The sequence below is a fragment of the Sceloporus undulatus genome, chromosome 11 (genome assembly GCF_019175285.1).
Source record: "Sceloporus undulatus isolate JIND9_A2432 ecotype Alabama chromosome 11, SceUnd_v1.1, whole genome shotgun sequence".
In the NCBI taxonomy this organism is placed as follows: domain Eukaryota; kingdom Metazoa; phylum Chordata; class Lepidosauria; order Squamata; family Phrynosomatidae; genus Sceloporus; species Sceloporus undulatus.
Window position 1 is genome coordinate 10,153,264 of NC_056532.1, and position 22,958 is coordinate 10,176,221.

Below are 22,958 nucleotides of genomic sequence, written 5' to 3' on the forward strand. Positions count from 1 at the left end.
TGCCATCGCCATCCTCTGAGGCTGAGAGTGTGCTTCTGATTTATGGTGAACCTGTCATGGGGTTTTCTTAGGAAGATTTCTTCAGAGGTTTGTCATTGCCATCTTCTGAGGCTGAGAGAGCATGACTTGCCTAAGGTCACCCAGTGGGTTTGCATGGCCGAGATGGGAGTCCTGGTCTCCAGTGTCATAATCCAATGCTCAAACCACTACATTATACTTCTTCCTAACTGCTATATGTCAACTTGGAACCTTCAATACTTAACATATGAACCTAGGTTTGAAGTTGTCTTTATGTAATTTATACTGTCTTAACTCAATGTGATCCTTCAGTTTTTGTAAATGGTGTTTCCTTTATATACATACATATATGGCTGAGCCAGGATTCAAACTCTGGCCTCCAGCATCATAGTCCAAGGCTCCAACCACTGCACCACACTGGCTTCCTCTTCTAAAATGTACTGGTCAGCATATATGAATCAACCCATTACCATGAAACTGGAGGGTGGGAGAAGAGGAACTAAAAAACCATCACATTCCCTGACATTCTGCCTTCCTTCCTCATTCATACAATTCTATCCCCACAAGCAACTCAGTGATAGCAACATCCCAGCATCCAAGGCTGCCTTAACAGCAATCTAGAACAGTGTTCCCAAACCCTGGCTTTCCAATGTTTTGGACTCCAGCTCCTAAAATCCCAGACCACTGGTCAAGATGGTTGAGGAGTCCAAAATACCTTGAGGACCAGAGTTTGGTTATCATTGGTCTAGAGCATTTATCCACCAGGTTAAGTACTGTCTGCTCCAACTACTGTAGTAGCAGTTCTCCAGGGTCTCTGGCAGGAGATGCTATCTGGTATTTTTAACTGAACCTCTGGCTTTTTTTATGTAAAGCAAATATTCTGCCACTGACCTGTGGCCCCTCCAGACCCTAAATCTTAGTCCACCTTGTCTAAAATTGTTTGCTTTTCCACTACTTACCAACCGATCCTTTTGTAACTGGAGAGGCTGGAGATTGGTGCTGGGGTCATCTGCCTGCAAAGTCCATGCTTTACCTGTTTCCCAAAGCCACAGTTTTCCCAATCCAACACCCCTTCTTTCCAAAATAACCAGCTTTCCAACAACTCAGGAGAGCTTTTTGTACAATTCTTTAATACAAAAAAATCCCCCCCAATATATGCATCCATTAGGCATTTCATGTGGTACATACATTCTTTGTATCTGCAGATTAACAAAAGGCAAAACAAAAAGCAAAGAGGGGAAAACTGTTGCTTGTCTTTGGTAGTTTCCCCCGAATGTCACCTCCCTTGAAATGACAAAGAGGTTACAGAAGAGCAGAAGATGGGGAAATATCAAGTCTGTGAGCCGCTCCCAAAGAGAAGTTACCAGACAATAATACAGTAGTTGGATTTCAAAGATTTGAGGATGCCCATTTTCATTCCACATGTTAACTTTTCCTTTTTTTATTCATTTACTTTTGCAAACTTAAGGCCTCCCTGAAGATGACTCACTTGGTGAACTGTCCCTACACACTTTGCAACTGCAAGTAAAACAACACAACTCTGCACCTTGGAGGGCCTGCCTGACACATGGTATAAAAGCCACTGAAGGTTTGCCAATTGTTATGTTATCTCTGTGCACCAAAGACAAGAACTGCTGGTTCTATTTTACACAGCACCAATGCAAGCCTGCGTCTCCGGAGAGACTAGATATATCGTGCAAAGAGGAAGGACAGAACCAGCATTTGGGGCTCAGAGACAGGCAAAGGCTGGCTTTTTGTACTGTATGCATATTCGGATACACTCAAACACCTACACAGATATATTCATATATATAATATATACACATATACACGCACACATTACATGCCATCATCAAAAAAGCAATCACAAGAGATATACATGGCAACACAGAGCAGCTTATATTTATGTACATATTTTCACAGTTAAGAATTTTGGGGCGTCGGGGAAATTGTCCGACAATGTTGTCTTTTATAAATAGCATCTTTTAAAAAATCGGTTAAGATTAACATTCAAGGTCTTGGTTTTGTTTCTGGAGGGAAAATGGTTGTATTTATTTCAAAGCCTGGTGGTGTCTGCCCTCAAAGGCTTTGAAGACCAATGCTTTCTTTTACCCGACATTATCAGACAGATCTCTCCCCAGCTCATTTCTTTTCTACATCCGGTAGGAAAGGAAAGCCACCACCGTGGGAGGAATAGGCAATTTCTCGACTTGAGGGGTGGGCATCACTCGCCGGATTGCCATGCGGCACAAATGCTGGAGGCTGGGAACATGTTTGGGTGTAGCCCAGAAGTACACACTTCCGTCTTGTGTTCTGCAAACAAAGCAATACACAAAAATATAGAAAATACTGTATTGTACACAATATCACATACAAACCACTGTTTATTTTTATTGGATCTTATCTTTGTTACGCAATATCTCATAGCATCATATTAAATTTTATAAAAAGTACAGTACACTTGTCTCTCCATATTCGCTAGGGTTAGGGGCACAAGACCCCCATGAATATGGAAAAATACATAAAAATATACAAAAAACACCATGTTTCTACCTGAGAGGACACCTCTCTAGGAATCTCTAGGTCCTCTAGGGCAACTCTGGGGCCAACGTCCGACACTGACCACAGAGTTGCGCCGAAGGAGCTACAAAGGCCTAGTAGAGTGATCTCTCTAGGAATCTCTAGGTCCTCTAGGACAACTCTGGGGCCAACGTCCGACACTGACCACAGAGTTGCGCCGGAGGAGCTACAAAGGCCTAGTAGAGTGATCTCTCTAGGAATCTCTAGGTCCTCTAGGGCAACTCTGGGGCCAACGTCCGACACTGACCACAGAGTTGCGCCGGAGGAGCTACAAAGGCATAGTAGAGTGATCTCTCTGGGAATCTTTAGGTCCTCCAGTGCAACTCTGTGGTCAGCGTCCAACAGACACTGACCATAGAACTGCACTGGATGAGCTACAAAGGCCTAGTAGAGTATTCTCTCTACGAACCTCTAGGTCTTTCAGTGCAACTTTTAGTTAAAGTTGATCACAGAGTTGCACTGGAGGACCTAGATATTCCTAGAAGGAACATATTAATCAAATCCGTGAATAATCAAAGCTGCAAATATGGAGGGATGAGTGTGCTTTAAATAATTACTATTTTTTGTATAGACATTTTAATAAAATTTTAATAAAAGATATACTAAAATAGTTAGCGTATGTATAAATAAATAAGCCACTGTGACGCAATGGTTTGAGCATTGGACCATGACTCTGGAGATCAGGATTTGATTCCCTGCTCGGCCATGGAAGCCCGCTGGGTGACCTTAGACAAGTCACACATTTTCTGCTCAAGGGAAACGCATGGCAGCGACAACTTATACTTATCAAATGATGCAATGTATGGGTTTTAAAAGATCATCTGCCAACATTTGGTTACTATAGGACAAGGTAGGGAAAGTGTAACCATCAGCCATATTTGGCTTACAGTAGGGGTGGGTGACCATGGTGGACCCAGGATCCAGTTTTCTGTTCCTGGAATTGTACAAGAGCCACAGAGGCTGCCAAATGTGTGTCTGTGGTGGAGGAAACAGGAGCAGGAATGGCCAGGAGACTACTTCTGGTTTTAAAAAGCAGGGATCTTTTGATGTGCATGGGCCTTGTGTCCTATTCAAAAGGTAAAATGCCACTCCTGAGTTGTTTTTATCTAGAGGAGATGCACAAGCAGCCACTCTTATACCATCCCTGACCATGGGAGCCAGAATCCATCATCGGTTCACACTTGTACACAAGAGGTTGGATCTAGAGAGGTTTCCTTCTTTCAGCACAATTTTTAACCCAAGAAAACTTCTGGATCAAAGCCCATTAGAGTTTTCCAAGCTGAACACTTCAGTGCATGTGTGGACAAAAGCTGCATTTCAAGTAAAGTGAGTGAATATATACATGGACTTTTAAAAGCCTGCTTACCCAGCAGCTAAAACACTGCCATCAGTAGAAAAGGCACAGCAAAGGCCATTGCTTAAAGGTGCAACCTGCACAGGATAGTCTTCGTCAATTCGCCAGAACCGCACCATCCTAGAAGGAAATTAAATAAGCAGGGAAGTGAAATGACCGATTCCTAACTTGCTACAAAAATTGTTTGATTCAAATGGATATTTGCAGGACCATACATTTAAGTTTCGTCTTTTAAAAAAGCGATGCATCTTTGGGAACATCTTGATAATCCATTATCTCTTCCCAACTTGGTGTCTTGTATATGTGTTAGGCTACAATTCCCAACTCCTCTAGCCTGCATTACCAGGTTGGAAGAAAGCCGGTCTAGAGAACAGCAGTGTGTGCAAGCGTTTCCATAACCCGTGAAAAGCAACTGCCTTTCAGCATCATCACCATCCTAACAAAATGTGCCATGTCAAGCTGCTTAGTCCAAACGCCACCAATTCAGCTGCCAGATTACACATCCCCGGTTACATAACCGCCATTAACATCAACACATTGTGTTAACTGCCCAGAGAATGATGCAACGTTGAGAAACAGCTCAACTAATTACAGACTAGGTCCCTACTATTACTTTTGCTCTACTTTCTTGCATCTGGATGCCTTACCCTACAGCAAGTGAGGGATGTCCTTATTGCAAGAGTCCTCAACCTACCGCAGGCACTCACATAACACAATTGCTTAAACTTGTGACAAAGGTGTGTCAATGCAGAATGACAAGTGAAGAATGATACAACTCAGGTGGCAGTGGGGAAGCTCACTGCAGGTGGGCACTGCTTTTAAACAGACAGCAGGAAGCTTCTTCATCCGGCAATAGACAACTGCTGTTAAGTGTTTCAAGACCAGCAAGGCAAAATTTTGGTCATTCAAATGGAAATCTGTGGCTCCTGGGACCCTGCCAGGATCTTTTCCTGGGTAAAAGGGTGCCCTGCACCTGTGAGAAAGCAAGAGACTTCTTGGCATGTGGTTGCATTTCTGAAGTGTGACTCAGTCAGACAGCATCTCTTTGCTGCATTACCAAATGACTAATGTTATGTACTACATTGCTAACATATTACTACGCTGCGCTGAATCTTACATAAGGTTTATCCAAAATAAGTTGGACACACCCATCCACGTCTGTGTGTATGCACACGAATATTTGCAGTGAAGGGACATATCAAAGCAGAACCCTCCGGAAGTGACCAATGGTCTCCGGTCAAGTGGGTAGTGGCTTAAAGGAACTGCCATCCAAAACATCTGCAAAGCAAAAGGTTGTCTTCTCAGCCTGTAAGTAGCTGTAATACTACATCCCCAAGATTGGGGAACCTCTTCATCGGAGAACTCAGTTCTCCTTTTTTAATATCTTTTCACACTCCCGGAGGGCACAGGGGCCCTCACCTACGTCAACAAGCGCTAGGCATGAAGTTGCTTTTTTCAAGGCAGAAAGAACCAGAAGAATCCAGCTCCGCTTTGCCGTACTTACTTATCGTCAGCAAGCGTTGCGATATGTAGCCCATCGTGACTAAAAGATACAGATCTGACCCATCGGTCGTTTGCTCCTCCAGCAAATATTGGAGTAGGAGGGGGAAACAGATGCCTGAGGACAAAAATGGAACGTCAGTTCGCAGGGCTGCTACACAAGTCTTGGCTTTTCATTTAATGATTGACTAGAAAGCATGCAAAATGGGCTCCCTGTGACTATAAACAGAGAAAGGTGCATGCAACGGACCATCAGCTCCTACCAGCAAAAAACATTACAAGACTCTTTCCAAACCAGTGGTTCCCAACCTGTGGGTTGGGACCCCTTTGGGGGTCGAATGATCCTTTCATGGGGGTTGCCTGAGAGCATTGGAAAACACCTATTTAATTACAGTTAATGAAGCAGCAATGAAAATAATTTCATGGGTTTGGGTCACCACAACATGAGGAACTGTATTAAAGGGTCGCGGCATTAAGAAGTTTGAGAACCACTGTTCCAAACAATCTGGCCTTCATTTAGTTGTAAGGATCCCAACAGTCACATTCAGTTTCCTCCCAATTTTTAATAGGTTCAGCAACCTCTCTACCCCAGAATGACTTACAAGTCAGTGTAATAACGCTGACAGTGCAATGAACACCACACCCTGTACTTATGTGCACAGGCCAACACATCTTGCCTCAACCAGCAAGTGTGTGTGTTTAGCCATGACTGCCCACCATCCAAGAAGAGGTCTTCTGAATTAACCCAAACTGAAGACTCAGCAAATAAATGCAGATTTATGCAGAATTGCAACATCTCTGATGCTGAACAGCAGAATAATTTAGCTGCTAGAAGAAAAATCTGTCCATGGTCTGATCGCCTATCTCTTAAGTTCTTGCCAACATTGCTTTTTAGGCAACATTTAGTCATTCCCAAGTACAGCAGTGAGGGTTTTCTCGTATTCCCACAACTATCACAAGCCCATTTGGTCAGGACATGAAAAAGAGCCTTGTTGGTGGCTGCTCCAAAATAGGAAGCTAGGTTGGCCTCTGTTTTGCTCTCTTTCCGCTAGCAGCCAAAGACCTTTACTCAGTCCTTTGAATGTTAAGTGACTAGTGCAGAAGGCTTTTTAACTAAGGTGTGTTGTACTTTTTACAATTTGAATGGTTTTTAAATGTTTTAAGAGAGCTGACACGGGACAGTGATTTGAGAACTGGACTATGACTCTGCAATAACCTTCCCAGTATTTTATGGCAGGAAAAGTACATTCGCAACTCCTGACATCTGCTGATCCTGGCTACAGTCTTGTATGACACAGCCCACAGTATTTACTGTATATACTCGACTATAAGTCGACCTCGCGTATAAGTCGAGGGCAGGTTTTGGGGCCAAAATTATGGATTTTGATATGACCCATGGATAAGTCAAGGGTAAAACTTAGGGGCATGTAACAAAGGGTGATATAAGGGGAAATGATGCCAAACTACTTAGAAAATTCTGGCAGGCATAACTGTGCTCATCCTAAAGGCTGAATGGATGAGAGAGTAGAGGAGATCCATACTTCTAGAATATACATGAGTACATTGGCCCTCTCTTTATGTGGGGGGATCCGTTGCAGATCCCCCTGTGTAAGGGAAAATCTGCCTATGCTTCAGCTCCATAGGAAATAATGGGGCACGTGCATGTGGCGGAGCAGCGCGCGTGCGTCATGGGTACACGAGCCATCGTTTCCCTCCCCAAGTGGCTTCCGCGTAAGCTGGAAGCTGTGTAAAATGCATCCATGCATGGCACAGGCGCACTGTATATACAGTAAACAAAGTCTTTCTCCCAGGCCTCTGAAAAAGGCATTTAATGGAAATTGCAGAAGGAAGGGAAAGCCAATGATGTGTGTTTGTCCTTTCATTCACACAAGGCTGGATCTAACCCACTGGTGCTGCCATTCATTTCTGCCCGGTGGCTTACCCAAATTCCATCAGAATCACTCCAGTATGCGGATCCCAGACATAAACCCGGGTGTCGTAAGATGCCGTAGCCAGCAAAGCTCCGTCGGGGGAAAACTCACAGGCTACAACATCGTTGTGGTGCCCTTCCAGTTTCCGGATGAGGGAGTACTTATCCATATCCCAAAGCAACACCTGCAATGAAAAAAGACGCATGTTACAGCTCTGCTCCAGCGGAGAGAAAGCATCCACAACCGTCCCACCGCCCCCTCACCTCCCCAAAGCCATCCGCGCTAGCTTTGACTTCAGATTATAATTAAAGCCAAGCATTACGAATTAGGACAATTAAGATATATGCTCAGTGTCATACTCAGAATTAAAACTTCAATTAAATTTAAAAAAACAAAGCATACATGCAAATGCTAACTTGTTAAGTGTTACTTGTAATATAAGCCAAACATATATATATATATAAAAAGAGAACTTTCAAACAGAATCTTAACTATGCAGGTTCTTTAACTCAAACCCATGTGTTACTTATTTTTAACGTTAAAAATAGAGTGATAAGGTTAAACACTAACGGTTTCCCCCCTTTTTTGCCTCCAATTGTCTACTAAAAATTTAAGAAATACAGACAGAAAAAAAATATGTAAGGTTAACATAAGGTTACTCCCGTGGAATCCCCAGTGAGTTTAAGACCACTTGTTTACAATAGGCTTGGATCGCCAACGTCAGCCTAGGAAGAGAAACAGATACTGCAAGCAAACAGGGAATTGTCACAGCCAAACGACAAGACTTTGGCAAAAAAGAACACATAACTTACACCGAGTTACTAGACATTTACACAATTTAATTTTTAAAAAAATGCATCAAACAACATTTGCCAGTTTGGCTCTTTTAAATAAAAGGTTTCAGTAAAATCAGCCATTTTAGTCATACAGGCATGGCTTAGTGCAAACTACATGCATGGGTATATTTTACAATACTGCAGTTTTAAGGCAACGTGGGGGAAATGAGAGGTTATCAAATTCCCGTTACACGTTTCGGTACAATACTTGTGGCAGGCTAGGAAAGGCTTATGCATAGAGAAATACGTTTGCATTTTTAATGCTTTCGTGGCACAAGATTTGATTCTTATCTTTTTAAATAAGCCACCCTGAACCTTAGGAACGGGCAGAGCTCTCAAATGCAAAACCTCAAGATGGATCTGTATGAAACAAGGGCCTGTTACAGACTGCCAAAATAAAGCTGCTTCGGATCTCTTTGGAGGTATGCTATTTAAATGATGCATGGGTCCTAAGAGTCCGGAGGTCACATCAAAGCCACACTCCATTCCTAAGCACTGGAGTGCAGCTTTTGGTGCAGCTTCCAGATTCTTAGGACCCATGCATCATTTAAACAGCAGACCTCCAAAGAGACCCCAAGCAGCTTTATTTTGGCAGTCTGTAACAGGCCAAGATTTCACTTATGAGCGTGTCCTTTACGTTACTGTGTTCAAGTCAGTTACAGTAGGCTAAGATGAACCGCTTCAGCTTATTAACAGACTCCAATATTCCATATAAATGGAATAAATAAATATTAAAGTGGGTTTTTTTTCTTTTAAAAGGAGTCATTTTCACCAACGTGAAAATAAAATTAAAAAAAAGAAAAGGAAGGGAAAAATAAAAGCAGAAAGTGGACATCAACCAGCACCTGCGTACGTACAGTACACCCTGCGGCCGAATGCAAGGTTACTTCGTCCTATGGTAAAGTTCGCCTCCAGCCTGGTAGCCAGAGATGCCAATCTTTCTGCCCAGCTAACACCATTGTGCGCTTGTCTGAGTGGTGCCAGCTTACCCTCAATCACACCAATATTGCTGCCACCACCTGTGACAGGGAAAGCAAGAAGCTTATGGAAAACACACAGCCTAAAAAAGATCAATGCATACATCTACATCTGTTCTACTTTAAAGGGTTTTACTGGTATGCTAAAGTTGCTTTTTTAAAACCCTCTACAATACTCTTCCCCACCCCCAAATTGAAACCAACAACAGAAATGCCATCTTAGCTTGGATCGCTAACTCTTTAAAGTCATTGCTCTTACTAGTCCGGAGGGTGGACAACTTGTTCAACGCTGAAGGCCACTTTGGAAACGTTAATAAACTTAACCCAGAGCGCTAGGCCCAGTTGAATGTCTGTATATATAGATAAAAAGAGTGTGTGTAGTATTTTTAGGAATTTGGTGTGAAATTAGGTGTGGGATTTATTCAGGAGTATAATTTCAGAGACGCTGGCTCTCAACAAAGATTAGACAAAAGAGCGGGGCACTGTTTCCAAAGGGAACTTGACCCAGGTTTATGGGAATGATTTGCAGGAAAGCTTCCTGTTTTAGCATCATTTTCAAGATAGTCTTAACATGGAAATGGAAATTCCAGATTCTAAAAAAGATCTAGATCTAAAAAGATTTGCAACCACGTCGCCAGGCCTCAGGGGACACAAGTTGTCCACTCTTACACTAACCCTATCTAAAATATACTAAGGTCCTATACAGACAGCCAAAATAAAGCTGCTTCGAGTCACATTGAAGGTATGGTGTTTCAATGATGCATGTGTCCTAAGAGTCTGGAAGCTGCACGAAAGCTGCATGCCAGTCCTTAGGACTGGAGCATGGCTTTAGTGCGGCTTCTGGACTCTAAGGACGCATGTATAATTGAAACACCATACCTCCAATGTGACTCGAAGCAGCTTTATTTTGGCTGTCTGTATCGGGCCCAACTCTGCATAAGCACCTCAATGCTAAGTATGTTTATTCAGACATTAGCCCAACTGATTTTATCATTTGGGACTCATGCACAAGTAAGGATGCCTAAGACTGACTACTCAGCCATACAACTGATTCTACACACTGCAACTTGCTCTTCCACTGCAATGCATTATACTGTGTATTAGGTTATTACAATACATCTCTACACAAACCTAACAAGGTGCTCCATTTCCTTGCAAACCACTGAGTACACTGGCTGGCTGTAACTACTAGGTTAACACTGACATTTTCTGCTAAGTAAGACCAATAGCCCAGACGTCAGGAAACTGAACTTTTGAAGCAGTTATTAAAAATGGTATCAAAGGTCCTGTGACACAAAACCTCCCCGCAAACTGTTCTTTTCTTAAACTAGAGCACAAGGCTTTTAAGGCTTTTCTTTTGCCATGGAACAGATGGAGATGTGCACTGCAAAAATTACACTCAGATTCTCTTAAAGCTAAAAGCAATGCATGTTCAGCACAGTAAGTGATAACTTACTGTAGGGTTTTTTTTTAAGTCATGCAGTTCCTTGCATCATCAATAATCATAAATAGCAAAATCATCATCATCATTGTCATCATCATCATCATACAACATGACACCGAGCACAAGCCTGGCTGTTTTATTTTACCATTTGAAAAATTATTTGCTTTGCTCACAATCACAAACAAGCTGGAGAGCACGAAACTTGGATACCTACTGTTTTTTTGGCTCCCACAGAGCAAAGAATGGAAGAATCGGGAGAAAAAGCACAGCTGAACACCCAGTTTGGGTGCCCTCTTAATACTTTCATCATGTTTCCTAGAAAACAAGGAGAGAAATAAAGTCACGTTAGCGTCAACAACACTGTCGTGTTCATAGGCAACTTCGAGAGCTCCAGGGAATCTCATTGCTTCATGATCGCACTCCTAATTTTCTGTCCCTTCTACCAGGCAAGGATTAGTATTTCTTCTTATTTCGTCTTGTTTTAGGGATGTGGGACTTCCTTCCACGCAAGAACCTACAAGATTCTTGTGGGCCACAAAGCGGAGTTCTCAAGTGTAGCATGTGGTTCAAGACAGGTTTTACTCACTCCTGCTGTAAACCATGGTTTACCCAGTCTACGAACACACACACTCCCCTTGCATGGTTTAATGCAAAGCTTCTGTATTTGTTTTAATTAAACCACCATCTCCTGTTGCAGTGAAACCAGGGAGACTGTGCATTATGCTCTAACTGAAGTTCTGGCCTGCAAACTAGGCTCAAACCTAAACAAGAATCCTTAGAGCATTTTTTACATCCAGAAAGCAACAACAGCTCTCCCGTTCAATTGCTGAAACCTTTGGGGCAAGCAAGGAAGTAAAAGCTGGGAAATGACACCCAATGGTCACAGCTAATGAAACTGCTTCCTGACCTGAGTGATAGGCCCCATACAGACAAGCCAAAATAAAGCTGCTTCGTGTCACTATGGATGTATGCTGCTTAAATGATGCATGCGTCCTAAGAGTCCATAAGCTGTGCCAAAGCCATGATCCAGTCCTAAGAACTGTAGTGCAGCTTTGGTGCAGCTTCCAGGCTCTTAGGACACATGCATCATTTAAGCAGCATACATCCAAAGTGATCCGAAGCAACTTTATTTGGGCAGTCTGTATGGGGCCATAGATAGCAAGCAAGAAGAACCTGGCATTGCACCATTTGGCCCAATGAAGAATCTCAAAATGAGTGAGGTCACAGCTGCGCACTTTCAAGGGAGCTCATAATTTCATTTTCAAGCCCTGTGCAGTTACTTCACCTGTCAATGGTTTAGGACAAGCAATAATAGCTTGGCTTTAAAGTTTAAAAAGGAGGAATGTTCCTTTAATTAAGTGTGTGATGCTCTAAACCAGTGGTCCCCAAACTGTGCTCTTTAAGGGATTTTGGACTTCAGCTCCCAGGATCTCAGACTATTAGCCAACGTGGCTGAGGCTTCTGGGAGCTGAAGTCCAAAATCTCTTAAAGGGCACAGTTTGGGGACTACTGCTCTAAACTATTCACACCACCCTCATCGGTATCATAATACGGTATGACCCTTGTATGCGTGGGATGTATACCCGTGGTTTCACTGGGTCCGGAAAAATATAGTCTCTCTTGGCATCTGGAAGTCCTCCAGCATGATCAACATCTGGAGGAAATATAATTTCACTATTATCGGCAATTTTCACTCTCCACAGTAAGTCTGTGGAGACTTGCTTGCTATCTATGGCCCCATACAGACTGCCCAAATAAAGTTGCTTCGGATCACTTTGGATGTATGCTGCTTAAATGATGCATGTGTCCTAAGAGCCTGGAAGCTGCACCAAAGCTGCACTACAGTTCTTAGGACTGGATCATGGCTTTGGCACAGCTTATGGACTCTTAGGACGCATGCATCCCACCAGGGATTCAAGGGTCATACCGTACATATAAATCTATTACCTAAGTAATGTCAAAACCTCAATTCCAGTTGCCTTTCATCAGAGCTGTTCAGTGTTGCAGAAGGTTCATGTAATACTCTCTCCCACTCCTGTAACATACCATCATCCTTTAGGTCCCACACGCGTAGTGTTTTGTCTCTTGAGGCGGATACTAGTATCAGACTCCCATCGGGGGCGAATGTTAAGTCTCGGACAACTTCAGTATGGTCCATTAAGTTAAGGAGGAGCTTTCCTGTTGGAAGAATCCATCTTTAATTGAAGTCTCAAAGTCAGACTGAGAATCATAGAATCATAGAGTTGGAAGAGACCGCAAGGGCCATCCAGTCCAACCCCCTGCCATGCAGGAAATCCAGATCAAAGCATCGTCGACAGATGGCCATCCAGCCTCTGTTTGAAGACCTCCAAGGAGGGAGACTCCACTACACTCCGAGGAAGTGTGTTCCACTGTCGAACAGCCCTTACTGTCAGGAAATTCCTCCTAATGTTGAGGTGGAATCTCTTTTCCTGTAGCTTGCATCCATTGCTCCGGGTTCTAGTCTCTGGAGCAGCAGAAAACAAGTTTGCTCCCTCCTCAATATGACATTCCTTCAAGTATTTAAATAGGGCTATCATATCACCTCTTAACCTTCTCTTCTCCAGGCTAAACATTCTAGTGTTAGAAGACTAACACTAAGCTTAAAGAATGATAAGCTTGGGGCTGCAGTCTATAAATCTTGTGCCAAATATAACTTGTTGGTCTCTAGAGTCACTAGACTCTTGTTTCTGCTGCAAATGTGGCTACGCGCCACACACTCTGAACTCTTACTCATCTTCTGCATATAGAAAAAAGAGGGCAAGAGATTTCTGTCTGGGAGAAAGGCAAGACACAAAGTGCAGAATCATAGGTTGAAGGTAATTTACTCAACTTCCCTGCCAGTATAAGGAACCCAAAGCTTAAGCATCCTCAATAAGGGTTCAACCATCCTTGGGTTAAAATCCTCCAAGAAAGGGCAACCCATCTTTTAGTCAATGCAATCTACTTCACCAAACTGATTAAACAATTGAGGACCTCTTTCTAATGTTTACTAAAATCCCTGTCATTTGAACTGGCTGATTTGGGGCCAACTTCTAGAGCAATGGAGGGCAGCCTTTCATGCCCCTTGAGATCATGGCACAATACGGTTGGAAAGACCTTGCAAGGACATTGTTTCTTGGTGGCCTTTTCTCCAAGCCGAATCTTTCGCCACAGGGCTTGGTCTAACAAATAAAAGCCCGAACCTTCAATGTTTTCTTTAGTTAACCCTTGATCCCAACATACTTGTTTTATCTACTGGATAAGCTTTCTGGACCGGCTGCCAGGAAAGTGTATCTTCAGTACAGTGCCAAGGTTTATTTTGAAAGGAAAGCAGCTTGTCCGATGTTAAAGGATTACCTTGGGCAATGCAGTCCCAGTTCTCAGGAATCCAGATATCAATTTTCACCCAGATTAAAAGTTAAACGGGTGAAAAGTTACAGCTGCAAAGACCCTGCTCTGTTCACAGATCAAAGCAATTCATATAAAAGGATCACATTTAAGACGACGTCTTTGGTAAATGCCAGTTACAACTACAATTATCTGGTTAAGCACTATAATAGTAGCAGCACATTAAACTACTCAGCCCTCCATATCTACCAATTTGGCACCTGCACCCTCAAAGTATATTTTTTTTAATTCCAAAGAGTAAACCTTGATTTTGCCATTTTATATAAGGAACACACTTTTACCACCCCACAGTATATAATGGCTCTTAAGGAGCCACAATTATTGGTATCCACAGGGGGTCCTGGAACTAAACCCCACCGGATACCAAGGGTCCACTGTACTTAGCAGAAAGATTGGCTCTGCAAGACTGGTCCTAGAGTAACTGCCCAGGCGTCAATGTAATCCATCATCCTCTCTTAAACAGTGACCACTGAAACACTAAAAGCACAAGCATCCCATCCCATCTCTCCCAACTAGTTCTCAGCAGTGTAGTGCCAGGAAACTTGCTTTATTTTAATCTCGTGGGTAGTAACTGTTCCTGGCCGCATCCTCCATGAACCTGGGCACTGACATAAATGACTCCATGAACCTGGACATTGACATAAATTCACATTTTTGGAGTGGGGAAACTGGGGCCTTCCAGAAATTGTTGGGACTCCAGCTCCTCTTAGTCCCAGACAGCACAATGGCCAAGTATAATGGGATTCGTCATCACCTAGAGCAGTAGTTCCCAACCTTTTGCTCTCCAGATGTTTTGGACTTCAGCTCCCATAATTCAAGACCACGTTGGTTTGGGCTTTTGGGATCTGAAGTCCAAAACAAACGGAGGGCCAAAGGTTGGGAACCATTGATCTTGAGAGCCACATGTTCCCCATCTGTCTCATAAGGAAAACAAAGTCGATTAAAATATTAAGATACTATTAACTACCTGTATAGGCATCCCATATTTTGATACGCCCATTGGATAAGCCTGTTGCCAGGAGTAGCTGGTCTTGGCCAAACTTGAACCGGTGCCACTCTATATTCACACATCGGCTCTGCTTCTCGGGGACGGATGATCCGAAAGCGAGGCTCCAGACGATGTCGCCGCAATCTATAACGTGTTCGCGGGGCTTGTTTTTCTGGCTGTCATCACTGTTCTGTCTCGAAAGTTTGGAATGGCTTGAGTTGACAAAGTTCTTGACGCTATGCAGGGAACTGGGGGGGAACAACCAACATTTTAGAAGGACAAAGGCGCTAAAAGAAAGCTTGTCAGCACACAAACAACAGCTGCAGTATACGCCTTCGCCGTATGACTGCCTCTCCCACTTGGCGTCCTCCAGATGTGTTGGTTTAAAGTTCACATCGTGAAAACATATTTGGAGTATGACAGGCTTGAGAAGGAAGTGATCCATCACTCTTTTTATACCAAGGGCCAGCCAAAAGCTCACAAACTTAGTAAGACAGCATATATTTGTTTCTGATATGTTAGGAACCGTGATGAATTCTCCTGGAGCAAAGTGTTACATTATCTCATAACTAATCTTGTGAAGCAGGTAACCAACCTTTAAGAGAAACTACAGCCATGCAAGGGTACTCAGCAGTGGTAGAACTAACTGAGATCTCCCAGTTTCAAATCTCTGGCCACCTAACAACACAAGTTTAACCCATCCATGAGTAAGTATGATTTAAACTGAAGTGTGCCTGCATACTGAAATATTTTCAGTCCCCTTCTGATTCTGGGTTCATATTGTTTTGCCATGACCCAATCCTTGCTCTTTCAATCCACGTTGATTTCAGACTTAGTCATGCTGAGAGCATTCCCAACGAAACAGACCAACTCATGCTTCACTGCTTCCAATGACCCTATTCCAAACGCAGCTATGCTTGAAACCAACCCACCGCATTTTCTGGTATCAGGCAGACCGCGCCAGTTCCTATAATCGTAACATATACATTGCAGAGGTGAAAAGGAACACTGGCAAACGGAAGAGTTTTCCAAACAAGACTGTACTCACAAATTATTAATGCACTGGGACCAAGGTACAAGTTTTACTATGCGGTGGCCTTGCGACCAAGCAAAGTAAGAGCCATCTGGAGCGAAGGCGACGGTCCAGTTTTCCCGCCCGCACTTTTTGTCGAAAGGAGACGCTGGGGCTAGAAGTTCTCCCACGGTCCGTGATCGGCCTAAAATAGAAAAAAGGTGGTTGCAAATGAAAATCAGAAAGCCCACTGATGTACTCTGCGCAGTGCTTCTCCAAAGCTTTGAGGTGCGGCATCCCTGTCAACTAGCTCCACCGTTTTCAGCCCCTATTCCCCACTATCACCCTTACAACAGAAAATACAGCAATGCTTAACAAAGTTTATTTTTCACTTACTATGTTCTTATAGACAGAATATTGTGGATTTGAATGTACAGCGCACCCGCGTCATACGCGGGCGCGCCTTACACGGCTTGAGCATATGCGCTCAAGCCGCGGGGCACGCACAGGGCAGAAGGGGCGGCGCGTCCCATTCAATTGAATGGGCGCGTGTGCCTGTTGCGCCCCGCCATGCACGAGCCCCATTGTTTATAATGGGGCTTGGGCATAGGCGGAATTCGCCTTAAGCGGAGGGATCCGGAACGGATCCCCGCGTAAGGCAAGGGCCCACTGTAAATGCACCACAGGGAGCCTGAGCAGGCTGTAACACCTGGCGCTCAAAGAAGATTCCTATCATAGGTGTAAATGTACATAGGCGTTATATGGTCATGAATACGAAGAAAACAGGGCTGTTTAATGTTCAGAAGTGTTCTAGAATCACAGAATCGTAGAGTTGGAAGAGCCCACACGATGGCCATCCAGTCCAACCCCCTTCTGCCATGCAGGAACTCTCAATCAAAGCATCCCCATTGACAGATGGCCATCCAGCCTCTACTAAAGACCTCCAAGGAGGCTCCACCACTTCTCCTCAATTTTTTCATTAAACCAAGTGACAGCCTCACAATTTGATTAATGGCATCAAACATATCAACCTCTACCTTACTTTAATCACTATGCAATCCATCCCATGCAGCTTTACTTGGTAAAGCCACATGTTGTTTAATGGAGGACATCTTATATACTACTGGCATTTATTGGATTTTCAATCTCCCATATGACTCGATCTAATTTAGCATGCCTGGTTAATTACTGATTGTGGTTTGCTCCGTCTACTCACCCAACCCCGCCGACAAATACTTTGTTAATTTCATCACACCCACACACAACACGATAAAACTACATGAATCAAACTGGCTGAGACTGGCGTGTATTTATTAATGTCACTGCTCCATTTTTGAAATGATTTCATCTTTAGAAATAGGCAGCTTTGCATATAAAAAATATAGGCCTGTTACAGACAGCCAAATAAAGCTGCTTCGAGTCACAGTGGAGGTATGGTTTTCAATGATGCCCATCCAAAGTCCGAAGCCACACCAAAGCTGATCCAGTCTTGGACGTGGCTTTGGTGCGACTTTGGACTCTTAGGACGCATGCATCATTGAAACACCATACCTCCACTGTGATCGAAGCAGCTTTATTTTGGCTGTCTGTAACAGGCCATAGTGGTGAAAATGTCCTGCCTTATGCCACTGTCTTGAGTGTGCACAAACACTGACTTGTGGGGAGCAAGCTTACAAGAAATGACAGAACCGTAGATCGCAATTGTTCCTGTGGGTCTGGTAAGTCCAGTTGAACTTACTGGGGAAAAAGCTGAGAGTGTGTGTGGCATCTTCCTTCAAAGTCACCTGTGGACCTATGGCAACCTCCTGAATTTATTATATAGCTTTCTTAGTCTCCCATCTAAGTACCAACTCGGGCTGGCCCTGCTTAGCTTCCAAGATCTGAAATGTGTCAGTGTTGTGTTGGTTCTAGCTACCAAGATCAGAGAGATTGCGGTGTCTATGTACACAATTTCATGTGAAGGGTATCAAGGCCTCCCTTCATTTGTATTCCACCTCCGAGTGGAGCATTTCTTTCACTGCCTTCCACTATTTTCCGAGACCGCTTCTATTTTAACCCGTGTGTTGCGCTGCAAGGAGAACACAGCCACACAGACATGGAAAAAAAGGAAAGAAGTGGGTTTTCTAGCACTGGTGCAAAAGCAAGGAACGGTGTGGCAGCAGAATCGTCCCTATAACTGGGTTGGTGTGGCTTCTCACGTGAGCTCGGCAATAGGAAGGGAGGCGGCGCATGTGTACATGAGGCTCGGAGTGCATAATGGATGGCAGCTCTTAGCCATCGCCCCAAAGAGGGGGAGGCAAATGCCATAAAGTTCGAAACCAGCCCTTATATGGCAATTGTAGGGCTCTATTTCTGCATGCATGCATATATATATCTATCTATATCTATATCTATCTCAACAGTATTCCCATGTAAAAGAAACCTGCTGAAACGTGGTGGATTTAGCCTTTTGTTTTCTCAGCAGGATTCTCTCCCATTCTTTTCTCCATCGGAGAACCATATGCTAAAAGTCAAACACATGCTGCGTAGCAATTCAGTACAACTAAGTGTAGGACAATGCATGTGACCCGTTTTCGTCGGACTCGTGTATTGCTTCAACAAGAACCGGTGCCTGCCAGACGTTTGCGACAGCAAGCCTGTCCAGATGCATATCTGCAGTGGAATGTCACACATCCATTTTGTTTTCTTTCTTTCCTTCATTCCCTTTCTTCTTTCTTTTGTGTATTTGGAGGGAAGATTTCATTCCCTTTAACTGACGGAAGCTATCAAAACAGTGCAATTCATTTGCCAGCCTTTGAAATAGACAATACAAAGAGCTGAGGGAGAACCAAAATTTCCCTGCAAAGCCAGGACTTTGTAAATGCCACGGAAAATTAAGAAAACATAAAGGAGTAACAAAGAAAATCTGTAAATGCATACAGTCAACGTAAAGGAGAAAAGCAATGTGGTACTAGGGAAGACACAACACAGATATCTACTACCCCCATTGTCATCTCCTTTACAATATGGAACGAAGCCATATTAACACTATTGAAGGTGGTTGACGACAACTCTGGAGACCAGCATCCAATTCCCAGTTCGGCCATGAACCCACCTTGGGCAGTCAAGTCACACTCTCTCAGCCTTGAGGGAAGGCAATGGCAAACCTCCTCTGAACAAATCTTGCCAAGAAAACCCCATGATAGTTTGCCTTAGGGTCGCCACAAGTCACAATGCACAAACTGATGGAACGATTTCAAAACACCAGCCTACTTTCCAAGCAAACCTGCTGCAACGTGATGATCTTCAGACATCTGCGGTAGTGCACGATAAATCCCATTATCCCCAGCCAACATGGCTACTAGAGCAACACAACCCACCTGGAGAACATGAGCAGGGGAAGGCTTTTACTCCAATGACACTGAAGCATCACAAACTTCAAAAGCTGCATACATGTAATTGTGCGTTTGTTAACCCAATAAAGGTATCACTGTTTGGATGCTATTGGATTTACTATATGGCCAACACATTCTATATATGGCCATTGTTTGTAAGAGATTGGGCATTAATTCTTTGGTATCTACAACATATTCTTTCTTTTACCCACACTTCTGCACAACCCCTTTCCTCTACACACCGTACCCTTCTGATTCACACAACGTACAACCAGAACGACTTTTTTGCAACTCCGTGGAATATGTTAGGAGATGTCTGAGTATAAACACGTACCCAGACAGAAGCAAGCGTGTGACAACAATGATATTAACTACCAAGACCTCACACCACGCGGCTGCCTTAAATCACTTGCACTTCCTAGGAGATTTTCAACACCTAGCACCAAAGCTTTGCAACTCCTCTGCACTTCACTGGACACTCTGGGATCACTCTACAGTATTACTCGGTGTGTGTGATGTGCGCATGGACCATGCTCTTCTTGGCCAGATCTCTCCCCAGAAAAGCCATAGTCCCATTCTTTCACCCATTCCCATCCCTAAGCTGGGGTTAAGACGTTGTCAAGTTGTCTGCTGCGTGCCACGTTTGCTGTTGTGTGCCTTCGAGTCCTTTCAGCTTCCTCAAACTAATGATCTTTCGGATATTGTTTGCAAATCCTGCCATGCCTGGCCACAGTTGTCTGCTGGTTGGGCGTTAGACCAGTATGGCATACTGGTTTGAGTGTTGGACCACAACTCTGGAGACCAGGGTTCGATTCCCAGCTCTGCCATGAAACCCATTGAGTGATTTGAAGCACAAACAAGCAGTTTGATGGAGGTTCTCCAACAGTTTGCTCTCATCGACTCCCAACTTCTGCGCAACATTGGAGGAGAAAGAACACCACTTGCTCAAACTGTTCCCTTAGCATCAGATCTTGCATTGCCAACACCAAAAACCGCCCGCCTTCTCCCATTTCCAATACAAGCACCTCTCTCTTCTTCCCATTCTAGTCTTTACACTGCATCTACACTGTAGAATAGTGCAGTTTTACACCACTTTCATGGTGCCGTCCTACAGAACTCTAGGGTTTTTCAGTTTCGTGAACCGACAACACTCTTTGGCAAAGAAAGTTAAAGCCCCTTTGAAACTTAAATCCCAGGTTTCAATAGGATGGAGCTATCGGACTTGAAATGTGTGTCAAACTGCGTCATTTTGACAGTGTAGACATGCCCTGAGAAAGCACCTCGAATCGAATGTTCAAGTTACAAAGGGAGAATTTGTTTTTCAAACCGCATCTGGATGACCAAAAAAAAGTTTAAAGCAGATATATATGGCGCACGGACTTCAATGACTCCAATGAGTCATTGAGTCCGTGCGCCATATTATCTGCTTTCTATCCCGAATGGGACTAAAATGAAAACCGATGAGGATTGGGGTTTTGTTTTTTTTAGTATATTGGTTTGCTTTGAATGCTTATTCTATTATTTTAATATATTATAGTATTGCGTTGTATTGGATTTTTCTGGATGTTCCGCCCTTTGGTGAAAATGACCTTATAAATCAGCTTTATTACTATTATTAGGACTCTGTAAAGCGCTACCTTAACCCTCCATGCCAAATTTGAACCCTGCCCTGACCTTTTTGTCATCCCTCCTGAAAGTGTCATATAGCCTTAGAGCCATGTTGGCATATCTATTATACTCCATAACCCTAGAAATCCCTGCCATAACCGGCCCTTCTCTTTCCATTCCTCCCTTATATACGGTGTCTATCCAATTGCAAACCACAAGAGAGGCAAACCGATTAAGCAAAAGGAGCAAAAGATACGCCTATAATATATGTTTGGAATCGATTTACGCAATATTTTTTTCCCTTTAGAAGCTGAATATTGAGATAGTGATTTACTTCTTTGCAAACTTACTAGGAGCAAATCCTGAATACAAAGGGATCTCCTTCCATGCAAGGTTGCTTTAGACATAGGCTGCACTTTTCCTTTGTCTCCCCAAAACACATGATGACCATATAACATATGTGTTGTGTGTGTGTATTGTGCAATCCTACACCCTGTGTGTCCATTTGCAACAATTAGGCGTCAGAGAGCTGTGGTGCCTCCACAACTAGAAATCTCAGGACCCTACAGCCTGAGCCATGGCAGTTATAGTGGTGTCAAACTGCATTTATTCTGCACCCCTATATGTATATGTCTTCATATATATACATTACACACAATATGTATATATATAAATGCAGTTCGATATCACTTTAATGCCATGGCTCAGGCTATAGAATCCGGGATTTGTGTATGTATGTGTGTGGGTTGTATTTTATATATACTGTATATGTGTGTGTGTGTGTGTGTAGTAGGTATAAGACATATACTTACATGGATGTTTTTAAGGCTGCATCTGCTGGAGAAATGATACCAGCTTGACACCAGTATAACTGCTATGGCTCATAATATAGACTCTGGGGTTTAGTCTGTTCATGTTTGTATATATATCTATATGTTGTGTTTTATATATATACCTACGTATGCCTCTCTATCTATCTATATGAAGACATACACCTACATAGTGCAGAAATAATTCAACTTGCCATGGCTCTGAATATAGACTACTTGGATTTGTAGTTGTGTCAATATCGATATAATTGTGTAATATATATATATATATATATATATATGAAGACAATATAATACATAGGGTTTTTTTTAGCAGCATCCGCACTGTAGAAATAATGTAGCTTGACTACTATACTACTACTATGACTGCCATGGTTCAGGCTATAGAGTCCTGGGATTCATAGTTGTATGTGTATGTGTAGTACACACACACACCACACACAATATAAAATATAAAGACCATATAACCAAAAGGGTATTAGATGCATTTGAGAAACAATGCACCTTGGCACCACTTATAACTCCCATGGCTCAAGGCTATGGAATCCTGGGAGTTGTAGTTCCTTGAGGCACAAGAGAAGACTGATACTGTACAGTAGTTGCAAACAAGCCACAGAGGATGCAGCTTACAAGTGTAGAAACAGTGCAGTCTGATGCCATTATAACTGCCATGGGGCTCCTCCCCCAAAGAATCCTGGGATTTGTAGTCTGGGTGCTAAACTACAAATCCCAGGATTCCACAGTCTGGAGTTAAAAATATTTCCAAGTGTTGTCAAAAACTGCATTCTTTCTATAGTACAGGACACACAAATCCATATATATATGTGTATGTGTTTGTGTGTGTGTATATATATATATATATCTGCCCCACCCATGTCCACTGCTATTTGATATTAGTGAAAATAATAATAAAAATGGTCCTAAAAAAGCAGATTCTTACCAATGAGCTTCTCGTTAACAGTCGGGGGAAAGCTGGCCATCGACGGAGCCGCCCTTTAGACCGGCTCTGAACTAGGTTAAGCCTGGGTTCTTTGGTCAAATGAAAGGAAACTCAGGAGCTTCCCTTAGCGACGTCCGACTCCTTCCAAAGGCTAAAGA

General features: G+C 43.1%; 3 protein-coding genes across 17 annotated transcripts in view; 2 read left to right on the forward strand and 1 right to left on the reverse strand.

The window, feature by feature from the left end:
- The window catches only part of LOC121917114 (RNA-binding protein Musashi homolog 2-like), a 911,933-nt gene that overhangs the window by 188,178 nt on the left and 700,797 nt on the right, over positions 1-22,958 (forward strand). The gene's annotated exons all lie outside the window — the stretch shown is intronic.
- Positions 1-22,958, forward strand: part of NF1 (neurofibromin 1) — a 353,409-nt gene that overhangs the window by 173,409 nt on the left and 157,042 nt on the right. The gene's annotated exons all lie outside the window — the stretch shown is intronic.
- Positions 1,128-22,958, reverse strand: WSB1 (WD repeat and SOCS box containing 1). The gene is made up of 9 exons (XM_042442800.1): positions 22,801-22,958; positions 16,085-16,253; positions 15,016-15,284; positions 12,687-12,818; positions 10,855-10,955; positions 7,395-7,567; positions 5,457-5,570; positions 3,965-4,072; positions 1,128-2,331 (listed from the first exon to the last, which is right to left on the reverse strand). Exons 1-9 carry the CDS (start codon positions 22,838-22,840, stop codon positions 2,172-2,174), a joined length of 1,266 nt encoding a protein of 421 aa, XP_042298734.1. The 5' UTR covers positions 22,841-22,958; the 3' UTR covers positions 1,128-2,171.

What these genes read in the sequence shown, in the direction of transcription:
- WSB1 (XM_042442800.1), bottom strand. Translation starts at nt 22,840, where the DNA reads ATGGCCAGCTTTCCCCCGACTGTTAACGAGAAGCTCATTG. An exon ending in CTGTGGGAGCCAAAAAAACA is followed by an intron (nt 7,568 to 10,854) that starts GTAGGTATCCAA and finishes TTTTCATTGCAG; the next exon opens with GTGTTGCTTTGGGATATGGA. An exon ending in GCAACGCTTGCTGACGATAA is followed by an intron (nt 4,073 to 5,456) that starts GTAAGTACGGCA and finishes ATTTCCTTCTAG; the next exon opens with GATGGTGCGGTTCTGGCGAA.